General features: G+C 43.0%; 1 protein-coding gene across 2 annotated transcripts in view; it reads right to left on the bottom strand.

Annotated features, from left to right (window-relative positions):
• The window catches only part of NR5A2 (nuclear receptor subfamily 5 group A member 2), an 88,366-nt gene extending 81,965 nt beyond the window's left edge, over positions 1 to 6,401 (bottom strand). For both annotated transcript variants that reach the window (XM_027666089.1, XM_027666093.1), the window contains exon 1: positions 6,084 to 6,401. In XM_027666089.1, the coding sequence (XP_027521890.1) occupies positions 6,084 to 6,147 (64 nt within the window). In that variant the 5' untranslated portion in view covers positions 6,148 to 6,401. The remainder of the gene's footprint in view (positions 1 to 6,083) is intronic.
• Positions 6,402 to 13,579: the final 7,178 nt, after the last annotated feature.

Here is a 13,579-nt window from a genome sequence, read left to right as displayed (position 1 = left end):
TCTCTTCTCTTCTCTTCTCTTCTCTTCTCTTCTCTTCTCTTCTCTTCTCTTCTCTTCTCTTCTCTTCTCTTCTCTTCTCTTCTCTTCTCTTCTCTTCTCTTCTCTCCTCTCCTCTCCTCTCCTCTTCTCTCCTCTTCTCTCCTCTTCTCTCCTCTTCCCTCTTTCCATCTCATGTCTTCCCCCCTCCGCTTCTTGTCACAATCAGATCCCCCCTACAGTGCAAACGGGAGAGTACCTCGAAACCGGTTTCCTCTCATCATTTTGCCGAGGCAATACTACATTTAATTCCTAGGGATTCATTGAATGGGGGCTGCTAGTGCCTCCAACTCAGGCTTTAGAAAACAAACTGTCCTGTCTAGAGAACTGAAAAAAATCAAACCAAACCAAAAAACCCAAAAAACCCGAACAAGAATCCCTAACCCACAAAACCAGTCCGCCTCAAACACAAAAATAAACTTTCCTCGCCTATTTTTTTTCTTTTTGATCCACTGTCAGCAAAACAGAGTGTGTGCTTCAGGCTGAAATACTTTTCCAAAATACTTTACTTTTGTAAAACGCACGCCACAGAGGATCATTTCCCTTTTTTTCTGCAGCTAATCGTTCACTGTTGCCTTAGGGAGATGTCGTTCCTCTCCGATCCGACATAAAGAGTCATTTCCATACAGTCAATTATTGACCGAGAACCTATTTTTCAAGCCCGGCCAAGCTCCTGCTGCCCGCCGAAATGCACTGCTGCCTGATGGACACCTGGCAGCAGCGTGATGACACTAGACTCGGGAGTGAGGAGCGAGCAGGGCCAAGTGGGTGGTAAAGCATCGCTGCGATTGCCTTTCTTTTATTGCTAAATGAGTCATCAGTGAGGTGTCGTAACACTTCACCGCGTCCCGCCGCCGTCTGCTCCGTCCCGCCGGCTCAGGCCCGCCGTGTCCCCGCCGCGTCCCCGCCGCGTCCCCGCCGTGTCCCCACCGTGTCCCCGCCGCATCGCCCGGCGCGGGGCGCGCTCTCCCCCGTGGGGCCGCCCGCCCGAGGGTGACACGAGTGGGCAAGGACAGCCGGGCACTGCCTGCTGCGAGGCGGCTTCCCGATGGAGATCCTGCTGATCTAACTGGAGGGCGTGGAAGGGCTAAGGCATCCCCGTGCGCCCTTGCGGAGGCGGTGAGCCGTGCCCAGAGCCGGCGGGAGGGCTTCCCTACATCGATCCCATCAGCAGCTAACTGCGGTCTGTTCCACGCGACACTTAAACATCCAGTTTTGCAAGCAGGAATTCTGCTAGAATATTTTCTTTCCCCTACCATAAATTACACGAGTTCCGTGGGGAAAACGCCTGCTAGTCCCGCATTGCCTGGACCTGTTGCCGCTAACGGTGCGACGGGGAAACGCGCTCGCCCTGATCGCTCCTGTCTGCTGCGGGGTTGGCGGCTTCCCCCCTAACTGGAGGCGAGGAGATGAATCCATCAGCAGGGGCCCCTCTCCCAGAAGCGGAGCCGCTGCCCGGCGCGGTGGCCCGCGGTGCTGCCGGTGGGGGCGGCCGCGGGACCAGGCCGACGGACGCCCCGGACCATCCCGACGCTCCCCTCCGCTGCCGCGATCCCCCTGCCCCTTCCCAGCATTGATAATTACTTTTGTGACGAGGCTCTTTTATTTCTGCCTGTGCTACCCCTTTGGAACCGAGCGTGGAACCGCTGGTTAAAAAAGCTAGAGCTTGATCTGGGATGAGAACTCCAAATATATTTGTATATACAACAAGGCTCCTGTCAGGGCTCAGTGCCCGTCTCTGTATCACAAGAGATAATTGATTTTTATCCTGCACAGACAGGCTTAAAAATGAAATTTCTTTTGCTGAGGCAACTGACCTTGATCTGCTGGTAGAAAAAAAAGATGTTTTAGGTCTGCTTCTTCCCTCCACCTCCCCCCACCCCATGTTTCAAAGCTTGGAAAACTTCATTTAAAATAGTTTAATAGCTGATCTTTATAATGAAAATAGTTTGAGCTCATATATATATGTCTTTACATATAAGTGTAAAATCATAAAACAAACCACGAGAAGATAAACCAGACATAGTTTACACTGAGAAATCTTGATAAGGATTTTATACATATGCATGTTTGTTCATTGTACATAAGAATGTATTAATATATATTATTATATATAAGGTTGCATATCTATGTAATGTATATAATGTACTCCTGTAATATGTGAGTAAACTCTAGAAATTAATAATAACTGACATGAGAAGTTTTAACAGGTTTCCCTACAATACAGCCTAACAAAACTGCTGCTGCAGACAATTCTTCCCTTTCACTCAATATAAGTTTGAGAGCTGACCTTTAAATTACCTCCACGGACAAGTGGCTGGAGGCATTTTGTCAGTATTGGAGGTTTCCCTCTGGAGACTACAGGCATAATCATTGTTACTTTGCCTCATGTATTTTCGTATTTAAAATCAGACTGGAAAAAATCGGATGTAAATGTAAGTACTGTCCCTTTTGTAGATAGCTCATTTGCAGTATAACCACAGGAAAGTGGGAAGAAAATTCATAAAAGTAAAGAATAATAGCAAAAGTTCACTGATATAAAACCAATAACCTATGGCATATCTTTCTGTCCTCACACAGCCCAAACTGTTCACTTCTGTGGAAGCTTTGCCAGCATAATTGCTGGCCAAAATCCTAATCCAGACTTTTAAAGATAGTGTTTGGTGTCTTTGTTAATCATATGAAAATACTGCTACTACTACTACTACTACTAAATATAAAAACAAATTTGAGAAACTCGTGAGTCCTAATTATAGTACTGTTAACTGCCTGAGGACATACATTAAAATTAAGATGGCAGTAAGCATTCTACAAGCTAAAAAATTTCACAGTTGGAAACTACAAGTAGATTACTTTTCTCCTATATAACCATTTTTTCTAATTAATGAAAGTTTTTTCTGTTAAATAATCATAACTAATGCTTATAAAAAGTGCATAGTGTCCCTGATGACACTAAGACAAGAAGCTAATTAGAGGAAAAATAAAACTAGTCAAGTATCTTTGTATTGCCTCAGAATCTGATAGAAGAAAAAAAATCATGGCATTTCTGTAAAAATGTTTACAAGTCCATATGGTGTGCATGATCTGGAAGATAGGATGTACTATTAAGATTTTGTGAATTCTAGCTGCCTCTTTGACCATATGACTGTAAACCTAAAAGCAGGTGTCAACAACTGGTAGTGCCCACTCACACTCCAGCTCCAGGCTGGTTCTGTTTGCTCTCCAAGGGAGAGATCCACTGCTATTTTTATCAATGGAGTTTGATTTGCATTCGTGGGAGCTGGGTGAGGCCCTCCTTGCTGGGAGGAAGCTAAGTCACTCTTGCTGTGATATATCACTGGTTTATAACAAAAACTAACTTATGCCAAGATGGGTGAATGCACTGGGTGCATTCTGCAAAGCAGGTGCTCCCTGACAAGAGCTAGCTCTCAGTCTCTGTGCTGGGAAGCAGCATGTGTCCCTGGCTGGAGGGGCTCATGGGGTGAGGGCTGTAGAGGCTGTGGCAGTCATCACAAGCCCATCTGCTCTGCCTTGGTTAGAGGGGAAAAACTGAAGGAGATGCTGGGAGGGGCTGGACAAAAGTGAAAGGCCAGGGCCGGGATTTACTTTTAAGAGCACTTGACCCTGTTGCTGATTGTACTTACACCCTGGGAGGACAGCTTTTTCTCCTAAAGAATTACTCTCCAGTGCAAATAAGAACAGAATCCTACTCCTTCCTATTTGGTTCCCCCACCTCCAAGCAGAGGCCCTCAGGGTGGTGCTGGTTACATTTAACCCTTACAGGTACACAGTGATCAGTTTAGAAGGCTGAGTTAGATGCACTTTTTAGGGTTGTCACCATAGGCTCTGGCTGAGCAGTGCCACACAAGGGCAGAATCCTCCCCTTGACTCAGAGCACACAGGACTTCGGAGAGTTTCACAAGATTTAGAACTGCTTTTTGTAGGCCATGCTTTGTGAATCTGTCCTGGTGTATTTGTGACACAGCTCATGTATAAGTGCATATTAGAGGTATGGTGACAAGAGTCTCTGCTACTCCACCAATCTGTTTCATATCAACATGATTTAGGGAACCGAGATCTACCAGTCTTTTGGAAATCATGAAAATTGCAGTTTATTGGTCCAAGTATCACAGATAAGTGTCTTATTTTCTCTTTCCCTTGGGTTGTGTCCTTTCAACCTTATCTGAGTAACAACTCTTTGGTTACATGAGTTGTATAATTACTTTACTATCCCATACTGAAGGCTGAGGAGGGGGAACCAGAAGGTCCCTCCCTGGCAGCCAGAAAGAGCAACAGTTAGAGCAAGGCCCAGTAAAGGAAGGGCCGGAAGGGAAGCTGGACTTGCCACCTTTTCCATGTGTTTCTGGGGGCAGAGCTGTGCAGAAGAGAACCCCACACCTGTAGAGAAGCACCAGAGTGGCTTTGGCTTTGAATTCTCTGTGGCTTTGCTGGGATCATCCCTCCTGGCCCAGGTATGATCTGACCCTGGTCACAGTCATGTCCAATAGCCCAGGAGTGTCCTGTGCCCTCTGTTTGTTGTAGATAGGATACCCTGAAAACACTGCCAGAGGGCCAGAGGGACCACAAGACTCCCTCTGAAGAGAGGCACCAGGAGCCCATCCCAGAGTGGGGCTGCCACCAGGCACAGGTGTCCAGGGAGCAGGTGGTCATGAGCCTGGTGGTGCGATCCACAGGGCGTTAGTTCTCCAGTCATACATTTGCAGCCCAGTAGATCTTGCTACAGTGTTGGGCACTGTTCTTGTGCAGGAGTTTTAGAGCAGTTAAAGAGGGTGCCCTGGGGGTCAGCTGCCTGGAACACAGTGGGTCCAGGGTGAGGTGGGAGCCCTTTCCAGGGAGAAGCAACAGCTCCAACCAGAAGATAAAGATCAGCTATGTTTGAGGCTATTTCCTATAGCTGTTGCTGCACTCTCCTTTCCCAAAGTCCCAAAGCCTCCCTTGATGGCAAGGTGCCCATATCACACCCAGCATCAGGGCGAGCTCCTTGCCTGCCATGTGATGACGCACTTTGGGGCAAGCGGAGGAGAGCATGCCCTAGTTCTGCATGAAGGCCAAAGATCCCTTCTTTCATCCTTGCCAGGAACTGCTGTGCTGAGGCACTACCTTGCAAAAACCCTGGGCTGTGGAACCTGCAGCACTGCTGGGCTGTTTTGCGAAGTGCCTTCTGCTCCATGAAGGAGGGTTTCCCTTGGTAAGCCTTCTCCAGCCCTGCCTGGCCCCAGTCCTGATCTGGGCACAGGCTGATGGGGCAGGGAATGCTCTTGCCCCATCAAAGGACAGGCACCTCACTCCATGAGTGTGTTGAGAGCCAGAATGGCCTGAGATAGGGAACGTGAAGAGAAGGTAAGGGAGGTGGTGGGCAGACACACAAGGCAGGGGCTCAGACACATCGCCCATAGCCTGAGACAGCCCAGGGCAGCTGGCTGTTCCATGCCCCTTGTGCCTGCAAGTCAGAGAAACCCATGCCTGATGGCTTCCAGAAGGGGAGCGGGTGCTGTTTCCATATGCCACTGAAGGTATTCACTTCTTTGCTGCTCTGAAGTCTTAACTGACTTTTATTATCCAGCCCACCCCCACTGAGCCATGACATGTCTTCATTTTTAGCTAAAAAAGAATCTGTATTTGACAGAAACTACAGTACTACAGAAAAGACACAAAAACATTCCTGAGGTTTTCTTCAACAAGAATAGTCAGGCCAGAAGCAATTTAAATCCAATTTTTTCAGATGTTTATACATGTACACACACAGTTTCACAGTTATTATCAATTGTAATAGATTAAGATACTGTTAATTATCCGATTATATATTTGATAATGGCACTGTCTCTAGTGAAAATTGTTATTCAATGAATCATCATCTGTTTTCTTACATTTTTACACTGAATCGTAAAAATTCTATCTTGCCTAAATACATGTGCAAATTTATCAGTTTTGGCTTGTCCAATTGTAGTGATTTTTCCAGTTTGGACAGCCACAAATCTAACATATTTACATGGAATTTTCAAAACAGTTGGAAAACTGTTACTTACCAACTGATGTAAGTCCATGCTTTATAGATTCCTGTATGATGGCTGCGTGGGAACCAGAAGACATTATTAGGTGTAAATATACCGTACCCTTGGGTACAAGGTGTACAGCATTGAGTGCAGAAGAGGTGCAGCCTGTAAACTTTTCTGGCCTTGAGACCCAGGCAATAATAGCCTTCAGTGAAAGTCGGCGTGATGAACAACAACAAAAAAAATTATCCAAGAATTCAGAAAGTAACAAGCATGTCTTTGAGTGGACTCTGTACTTTTTCCAGCATTAGTGACCTGCTGTAAACCATGTATCCCATTTCATGATAGTCTCTAATCAGAAGAATTGGAACTTGTGATAGGTTTGGCATCGTCACGTGATTTTGTACAGCTTGATAAGAGACCCTGTTATAAAGTGACAGCAAAAGAGATAAGAACTGTTGGCAGATAATGGCAGAGAAATGATTAACCTAGAGTGGAGAGGTGCTATGAAGCCCAGAGAGTGGAAGGTTGTAAAGTTGTGGGGTCATAAGATCATACTGAGTGGATGAAAAGCCATACCAACACAAGTGTAATGACTATAAACTCAGACTTGTGACCTGTCTTCTTGATGTCATCACCTCTTTGCACAGTGGACAGCAAGCATGGTTGTTTTGGCTTCTGTAAACATTCTTTGGATGGCAAAACAATCAAGCATTAATTCCTTAAGGGAGGCTTCTGAATGCTCTGGGGATTCTACATTCTGACTAACAGCACTAGCAAATCTCTGCTAATGGTTTGTCAGACAAAACCGTTTTATTGCCCCAGTCCTCAGGCTGGAGTCTAGCTCCAGGTTGTAGCCATTTAGTTAAAAGCATACACTACTTTCTCACTAAAGAGCCTTACAGTGTGGTTAAACATTGATATCCCAGGATTATGATATGTGGACAGTATTGCGCTGACCCATAAGGCTGGGAGGTACAACACGTATTCACAGCATGTCAGATGGCTGTCAAGTGTTTTGATTTAAATAATTTTTACAAAGGTGTGCAGCTGTGCAGATAACTGGGTGATCTTTCAGCTCAGCTGTGAGTGGATCATGTTCTGCTTTCACCCCCAGCAGAGGAAAGGCAGGGACACACCGGCTCCTGGGATGACGCTGTGCTACATTCACGGCAGCCTGAGTGCACTGCAGTGCCACTGGCAGCCTTTGCAACTCTAGCCCAATAGATTAAGTCTGCATACACTTTGTGAGATCAGATTCAAGCCTGAATAATCAGACAGTATTTGATATTTCAAGTCTCTTGAAAAATAGAGTGTAGCTATTCCACTGTGGGCTAGATCTGAAGCCTCTTGAAGTCAGTGGGAGTTTTTTTCTCTTTAAATTTGCAGAGGGCTGTAAAGCAGCACATGCTTTTTTATATACTTTGTCATGATGGTTAGACTTTGGTGATACAGTGGCAGACAGGTTAGTCCATGCTCAAACTGAACTGCTTCTCTCAGCTAGGATGAGAGCTTGAGAGCTGGTCTGAAAATGGGGTTGATGTGGCAAATGATTCAGTGATTGGGCCTAACAGCCAGGAACCCTGAATTATCACTTGGTCTGTGCAGTACTGTCCTCCTCTAGAGCCCCTGGTAGTAAGATTGACAGGCTGCAGAGGGAAGGCCTGATTTTCCAAATTTTTACCTTCATATTTATTAGAGGAAAAAACTAATTTACAAAGCTGGTTAAACAGGTACTATGACTGTTTTGTCAGGGTCACTGATATCTGTTTAGACTGAGTGAAATCTGGAAGCCAGGTTTTACAACAGATTTTATACAAACCTAAGTAATTGGACTCAGTGTCTATTTTAATTCGTTTGGTCACCAAATAGATTTTCAATACTATTCATAAAAAATGAAGAGAAACATTTATTCCATCAGAAAAGACATATCTTTGGGGGCTGGGGATAAAATAAATGAGAAATACTGCAAATGATACTGTGGTTAGAAACTTTCCACCGTGTCATCAGAGACATTGCTGGAGCGCTGTTGGCCCATCTTCAAGAGTCTCTATAAAGGAATCTGCTGTATGTGGAGGAGAAAGAGATATTAAATCATAGGAAATATAAAGAAACTTCATGCTTTTGGCTTCTAACACTGTAATTCCTTTCCTTTTTTTTGCATCAGTATCAAATGTCAGGGTCACTGAAAAATGTTCTATTTTTCCCTTTCTGATACTTTGTCTCCGTGTATAGAGGAATGTATGCCAGGTGCACAGCCAGACAGGCTTTCTTTGCCTTTCTTTATACCTAGTCCAGTAGGGGAAAAGAAACTCATAGGGATACTCTAGGAAAACCTATATCAGCTTATGATCCAGCAGCTTGATGTATTTAGCAGTGATACATTTGGACCCCAACTGAAACAAATACATAAAGGTATGAGGTGTAATGAGGCGTCCCAGTGGTACCACTTTTCAGCCTCTGGGGGAAAACAAGGTTCAAACCACTACAACACTGAAGATAAGTACCTGAGTTTATGGTTGAATACTTTGCTAGACCAGGAATTTTGAACTGCAGCTTTTCATATGTAAGTCCCTGGTAAGGCAGCCACTGACCTTACTTGGAACAGCTTTTCCTAACTGTGGTTGAAGGATCATAGACTCGTTTGGTATCTCTGTGTTTTTCTGTACTCCTCCTCCACCTTTTTTTTTTTTTCTTTTCCCCTGTTTTCATCCTGGATGGGTGAGACAAGGCTTTTGAAAGGTAATTTTGTTATTTCAAACATGCTTTTCTCTCTCAGGTCTTTCAGGAAGATAATTATTTGATAAACCTTTAGTGTCTTTTTTGTTTAGCCAGTTCTTGTATGATGAAATTGTCCCTTGTTTGTCCCTCGAACAAATGTCCTCAAAGAAATTGTACCTGATTTCAAAAGCTTGGCAACAATCCCTCTTTTGACTCTTGCACATCAAATTATTTTGCAAACATTTACCACCATAATGGAGTTAGAAGGAGTTTCTTCTCTCATGGACATTTCCAAAAGTGCCATTTCATTTGGGCATGTAAGGATATTAAGAACCAGCTCTGAAAATGGACTGATTAAAAATGACCTTTTCAAAGAATTTTAATCCCTGACTTGTATATCTTGGTGTAAATTTAGTGACGTCAGTCACAATTTTGTAATTGTCCTGTAACTTTTTGGATATTGCTTATCTGTATTCAGTCTGTTCCTTGTCATCTTTCTATGCCATCTCAAGGCATTGTCATTTTTATTATCCACAGATCTCAGAAAGGGTACGTCTCCAGCACAGCACGTATCAAATGAGGGACGTGATCCTCATTCTCTGGAAGTTCAGGCCAAACGTGGCATTGATCCTGGCACAGTTCCTACCAGGCATGAGCTGTCTGGTCCTGAGAGCAGTCCAGTTGGTTTCAGCTGGAGGTTTGCTTAGGTGGAAAGAGATTTGCAAACTCTTTTCTTTGATCTAGAAATAACTCTTTTAAAACTTTGCTCCATTTCAGTCTTTCCGATATTCTTCCTGATATATCACAGACATTTAAAATTCTTTTGGATGCTTCAGTGTATTTTCTCTACCTTCATGAATTTTATATTATTTCACATGTGCAAAACCAAGGCATTAAAATACAGTTTTATGTCTTTTCCCCAGTAGTTCTGTAAAGGAAATTAGGAGAATCTGATCTATCTGGTGATCTTTACCTTTTGGGTTTTTCAGTGAAGTAATTATTAGAGCACTGAGATTGAAGGTTTCATTTATTAAGTGATTTCCTTCAGTTGATTCTCAATTCCTGTTTGGTCTTATGGTATAACTTCCCTATTAAATGTCTTGTTAGTTTTGTTTTTTTACTTGTATATATTTTACAAATTATATTTATCATCTCAGTAGAATGCAATGGCATTAAATACATTTCAGCATATGCTACTTCTTTACTTGGGATTTTCAGCATATTGAAATGGAACTCTGGTGAGCAGAGGCATGGTACCTTCTTCCTGGGTGTCCAAATATGAACTGTTTTCTTTGGTTACATTAATCAGAATATATTACTCTCCCATGTTTCTGTTCTCTGTTTGGATTAAAACCATTTAATATAAACCATATTTGGAGATGACTAATGAATTGTAGGAATTATAAAATTGCTTCCTATGACTTTTCCCTAATAATTACTTACAAAAATTATTTCAGTGAATATTTCTCTTTATAAATTAATGTCTAGATGAGGAGGTAAATGCAGACATTTGTAACTACTTCTTTTAGGTTAAATGAGCAGTCAAGGTAATGTCCAGGACTACTTAGAAGGAAAACTCAGTTCTCTGCAGATGGGAACATACAGTTGTGGATCACAGAAGTCCTCTTTTAGCCTTAACTAAAGGAACAGCATAAACTTTAGTTGGACCCAGATTTAGTGCTAGCACTCTACACTGAAGAAACAAAACTTTCGTGGTGTGAGGAGAGCTATGTAGCAAAGTTTTATCTGCCTGTCTGTCTACTATGTAAGTAGCTTCAGTTTTAATTTCTTGTACACCTCCTTTTCTTCACTAATCTAATTTATTGGCATACAAAGAGAAATGTTATTAAATAGTTATGGACCTTTCCAAAGCTTATCTAGGAGATATTTACTAGAAATAGGAGCAGAGTGTTTGACTTTGTGAGAAAAGAACAGATTTCTGTGAAACAGGCAGAGGGAAATTAATTCCTTGTATGTATCAGTAACAGGTGTTGTGGACTCATCCATCATCTCACATAGCACTCAGGAGCATACAACAGTTTCAAGATTAATAAAACATCAGGAATTTATTACTTTGTAAGGAGAAGAGGAGAAAGAGGTGAGAAGGAACCTTAAAGTGGATCTTAAGTGGAACTTAAAACCTTCTGAACTTGGTATCTAGATTATCTGTTCTTTTTCGAAGATACATACATACGTGAAGGGATGACCATTCCCATCCCTATCTTCCCAACCCAAAAACCTTAGCTTGAGGCAGGATGGAAATACCGAGTCAGGAACCTAAATTCTGAAAGACCCTGGTGAGTTCTGATGAGTTTCTCATTAATTTCTAGTCCTGAAGGAAGCTGCATGTGTGCTGTGCCACAGGGACTGGCTTTGCTTGAGACCATGGAGCAAGGGCAAGCTGAGTGCTAATGGAAGGTGAAAGACTGGCAAGAGAAAGCAGATTTCAGAGTGACATTTCCTGTCTAAGCAGAAGGGGTCTCCTTACTGAAACTCATTTATTGAACCAGGAATAGAAGGATGTCCGGAGGCTGCTGAACTGCAGAACTGTATGTAACACACGCTCGATGGGCCACATTCCAGCTGGAGGGAGGAGAAATCAAGGCTTAGTGATCAAGTGGTAGGTCAGGTCTGGTGCAGAGGAGCACTCCCACTTCTTTCTGTCTTCCCAGGGAGCAAGTGCAGAATTTGTTCCAGATTCTAAGCTGACTTTTGGGAAGGACACTGACAGGAGACAAAAGTGGGGTAAAGGCCATCCAGAAATAAAGATTTCTGATCATTTTATTAATAACTGTGAGAAATGTAGCAGCTGGCAGGAGAGATAAGTGGATTTTCCTAAGCTCTGTTAGAGGCAGGTAAATATTGTTCTGGTTTATGGCACTAATAATTAAACAGAACACTAGTCTTTCTCTTGGCAATTTAAAATTTAAGGTGGTTGGTTTCTGGAGGCATATGCCAAAATCTGAACAACAAAAGCTACTATACCTGTAAACTTTATAATAAAAGCCTGTATATATTTTGTCCAATGGATATGTTTCCAAAGTATATATCATTGAAGAAACACAGAGTTTTTTTATTGTCTTCCAAGTCATCTAGGCACCACTCTTGTTAAATATTGCAGGTCTTAAAAAACAGACCAAGTAGACTTAAGATCTGAGAAATATTTAATTCCTTCAAGAACATGGTATCCCTAGTGCAGTTATATGAATAATATATTAGCATAACATTAATTAATATTTTTATATCCTTTTATAAAATGTGCCACAGTTTCTTAGATGGTATACTTATTTCATGTGGTTAGATCGCAGTAAAAAAATGCAGATAACCCTGGAATTAGAGTCCCTGTATTTCTGGGGAAAGCAGTAGCACCTGGGACTTCTGAGAAGTCCTGACTTTCAGGGACCAGCTTTAAATTAGATTGCTAATGCACTTGCAGGGGCATGCAAATCTTTAGTACCTGTTCAGACATTCTGTTCATATAGCGCCTAGACCAAATTCTTTGTCTCAGACTAGGACTTTTGGGTACTTCTACCACACCAAGAAATGTGAACAGATGTTCAGGTGCCCTTATTATCTGTAAACGCACATTATTCTCATTCTAAAATTGTTGCTCTGTCTTTCCTTTGGTCTCCACTGCCTACCCTTCCTAGACTGCAATGCTTTTCAGCAGTCCAGACACCAGTGTGTACAGTTAAGATGGAGACCTGATCATGACCTCTGAAAAATGCTGTATTACAAAGATATATACATATACAGAGTTAGAGGTCTTTACTAAATCAATAGTAGGATGATAAAAAAGAGAAGCCTTGTCAGGGCCCCAGGTCGCTAACAGGCCTTAATGGCCCTAAGCAGCTTCACCTGGACCCCCACCCACGTGCTCCACTGGGTCACCTGCTCATTTAAGCTCCAGCTGGTAACAGGCCCCTTCCCTAGGCTGTGCTGGAGGGGGACCCGTTCTCAAATTATTCTGTGGATTTTCTGGCTTGACTTCAGACCTTGGCTGATTTTACTGCTTTCACCCAATGACCACTGGCACATTGGTAGGATTGGGCACTACTCTGCTTGGTTGGCTCCTCTGCTCCAGGGCTGTGCTCCGTCGGTGAGTCCCCTACCCAGTCTGTGTTCTTGCTGCCTTAGCTCCCAGATCGCCTCCTTGGTGCAACTGGCCCTTGCTTTCCTCTTACAGCTTTTGTAGGTGTTCTTCTCATCCCTTCATGTGAACTGGCAATAACTACTTCTGTAACTCTGCCCAGGGACTTGCTGGGGACTTGAATGTGCTTTTCAGTTAGAACGTGGAGGTTTTTCAGAGAGCGTTCTGCTTGTCTTAGTGTTCTTCCTATGGACATATTTTTTTTAGTTTGCTTTTTTTTTCCTTTAATAAGAGAGGGAAGGATTTTGCTCATATAGTTCACACTGAAGGACATTTAAGAAGACCATGCTCTTTCCCTTTGGTCATACCTGGACAGGACACTGCTGACCTTCACAAGATCTTGCTTATGAAAAGCTTGCACCAGTTTCAAACCAGGTGGTTGTTGTGTGGATCCATAGCCCTACTAGTTGCTCACTAGTGTCTCAAGAGATGACAGAGCACTTGATGAAGTGCAAGTTAGAGTCAGCATATGTGTAAAGTGCAGCTCAGGCATGCTTTTGGAAAACAATCCCTGTACCCTGTTTTACCATTAACTAGGTGCCATGTTTGACACTCGTGCATCAGTTGATGGGGGGGCAATGGCTGAACAATAGCTATTGATTTTTCATTTCATATTAACGGCATGGCAAGTCCTGAATCTGATAGTGAGCATAGGATG

The sequence above is a fragment of the Corapipo altera genome, unplaced genomic scaffold, assembly GCF_003945725.1.
Source record: "Corapipo altera isolate COAL_440 unplaced genomic scaffold, ASM394572v1 119, whole genome shotgun sequence".
NCBI classification, from domain to species: domain Eukaryota; kingdom Metazoa; phylum Chordata; class Aves; order Passeriformes; family Pipridae; genus Corapipo; species Corapipo altera.
Note: the sequence above shows the minus strand (reverse complement) of the source record. Positions and strands in the feature narration are given on the sequence as shown.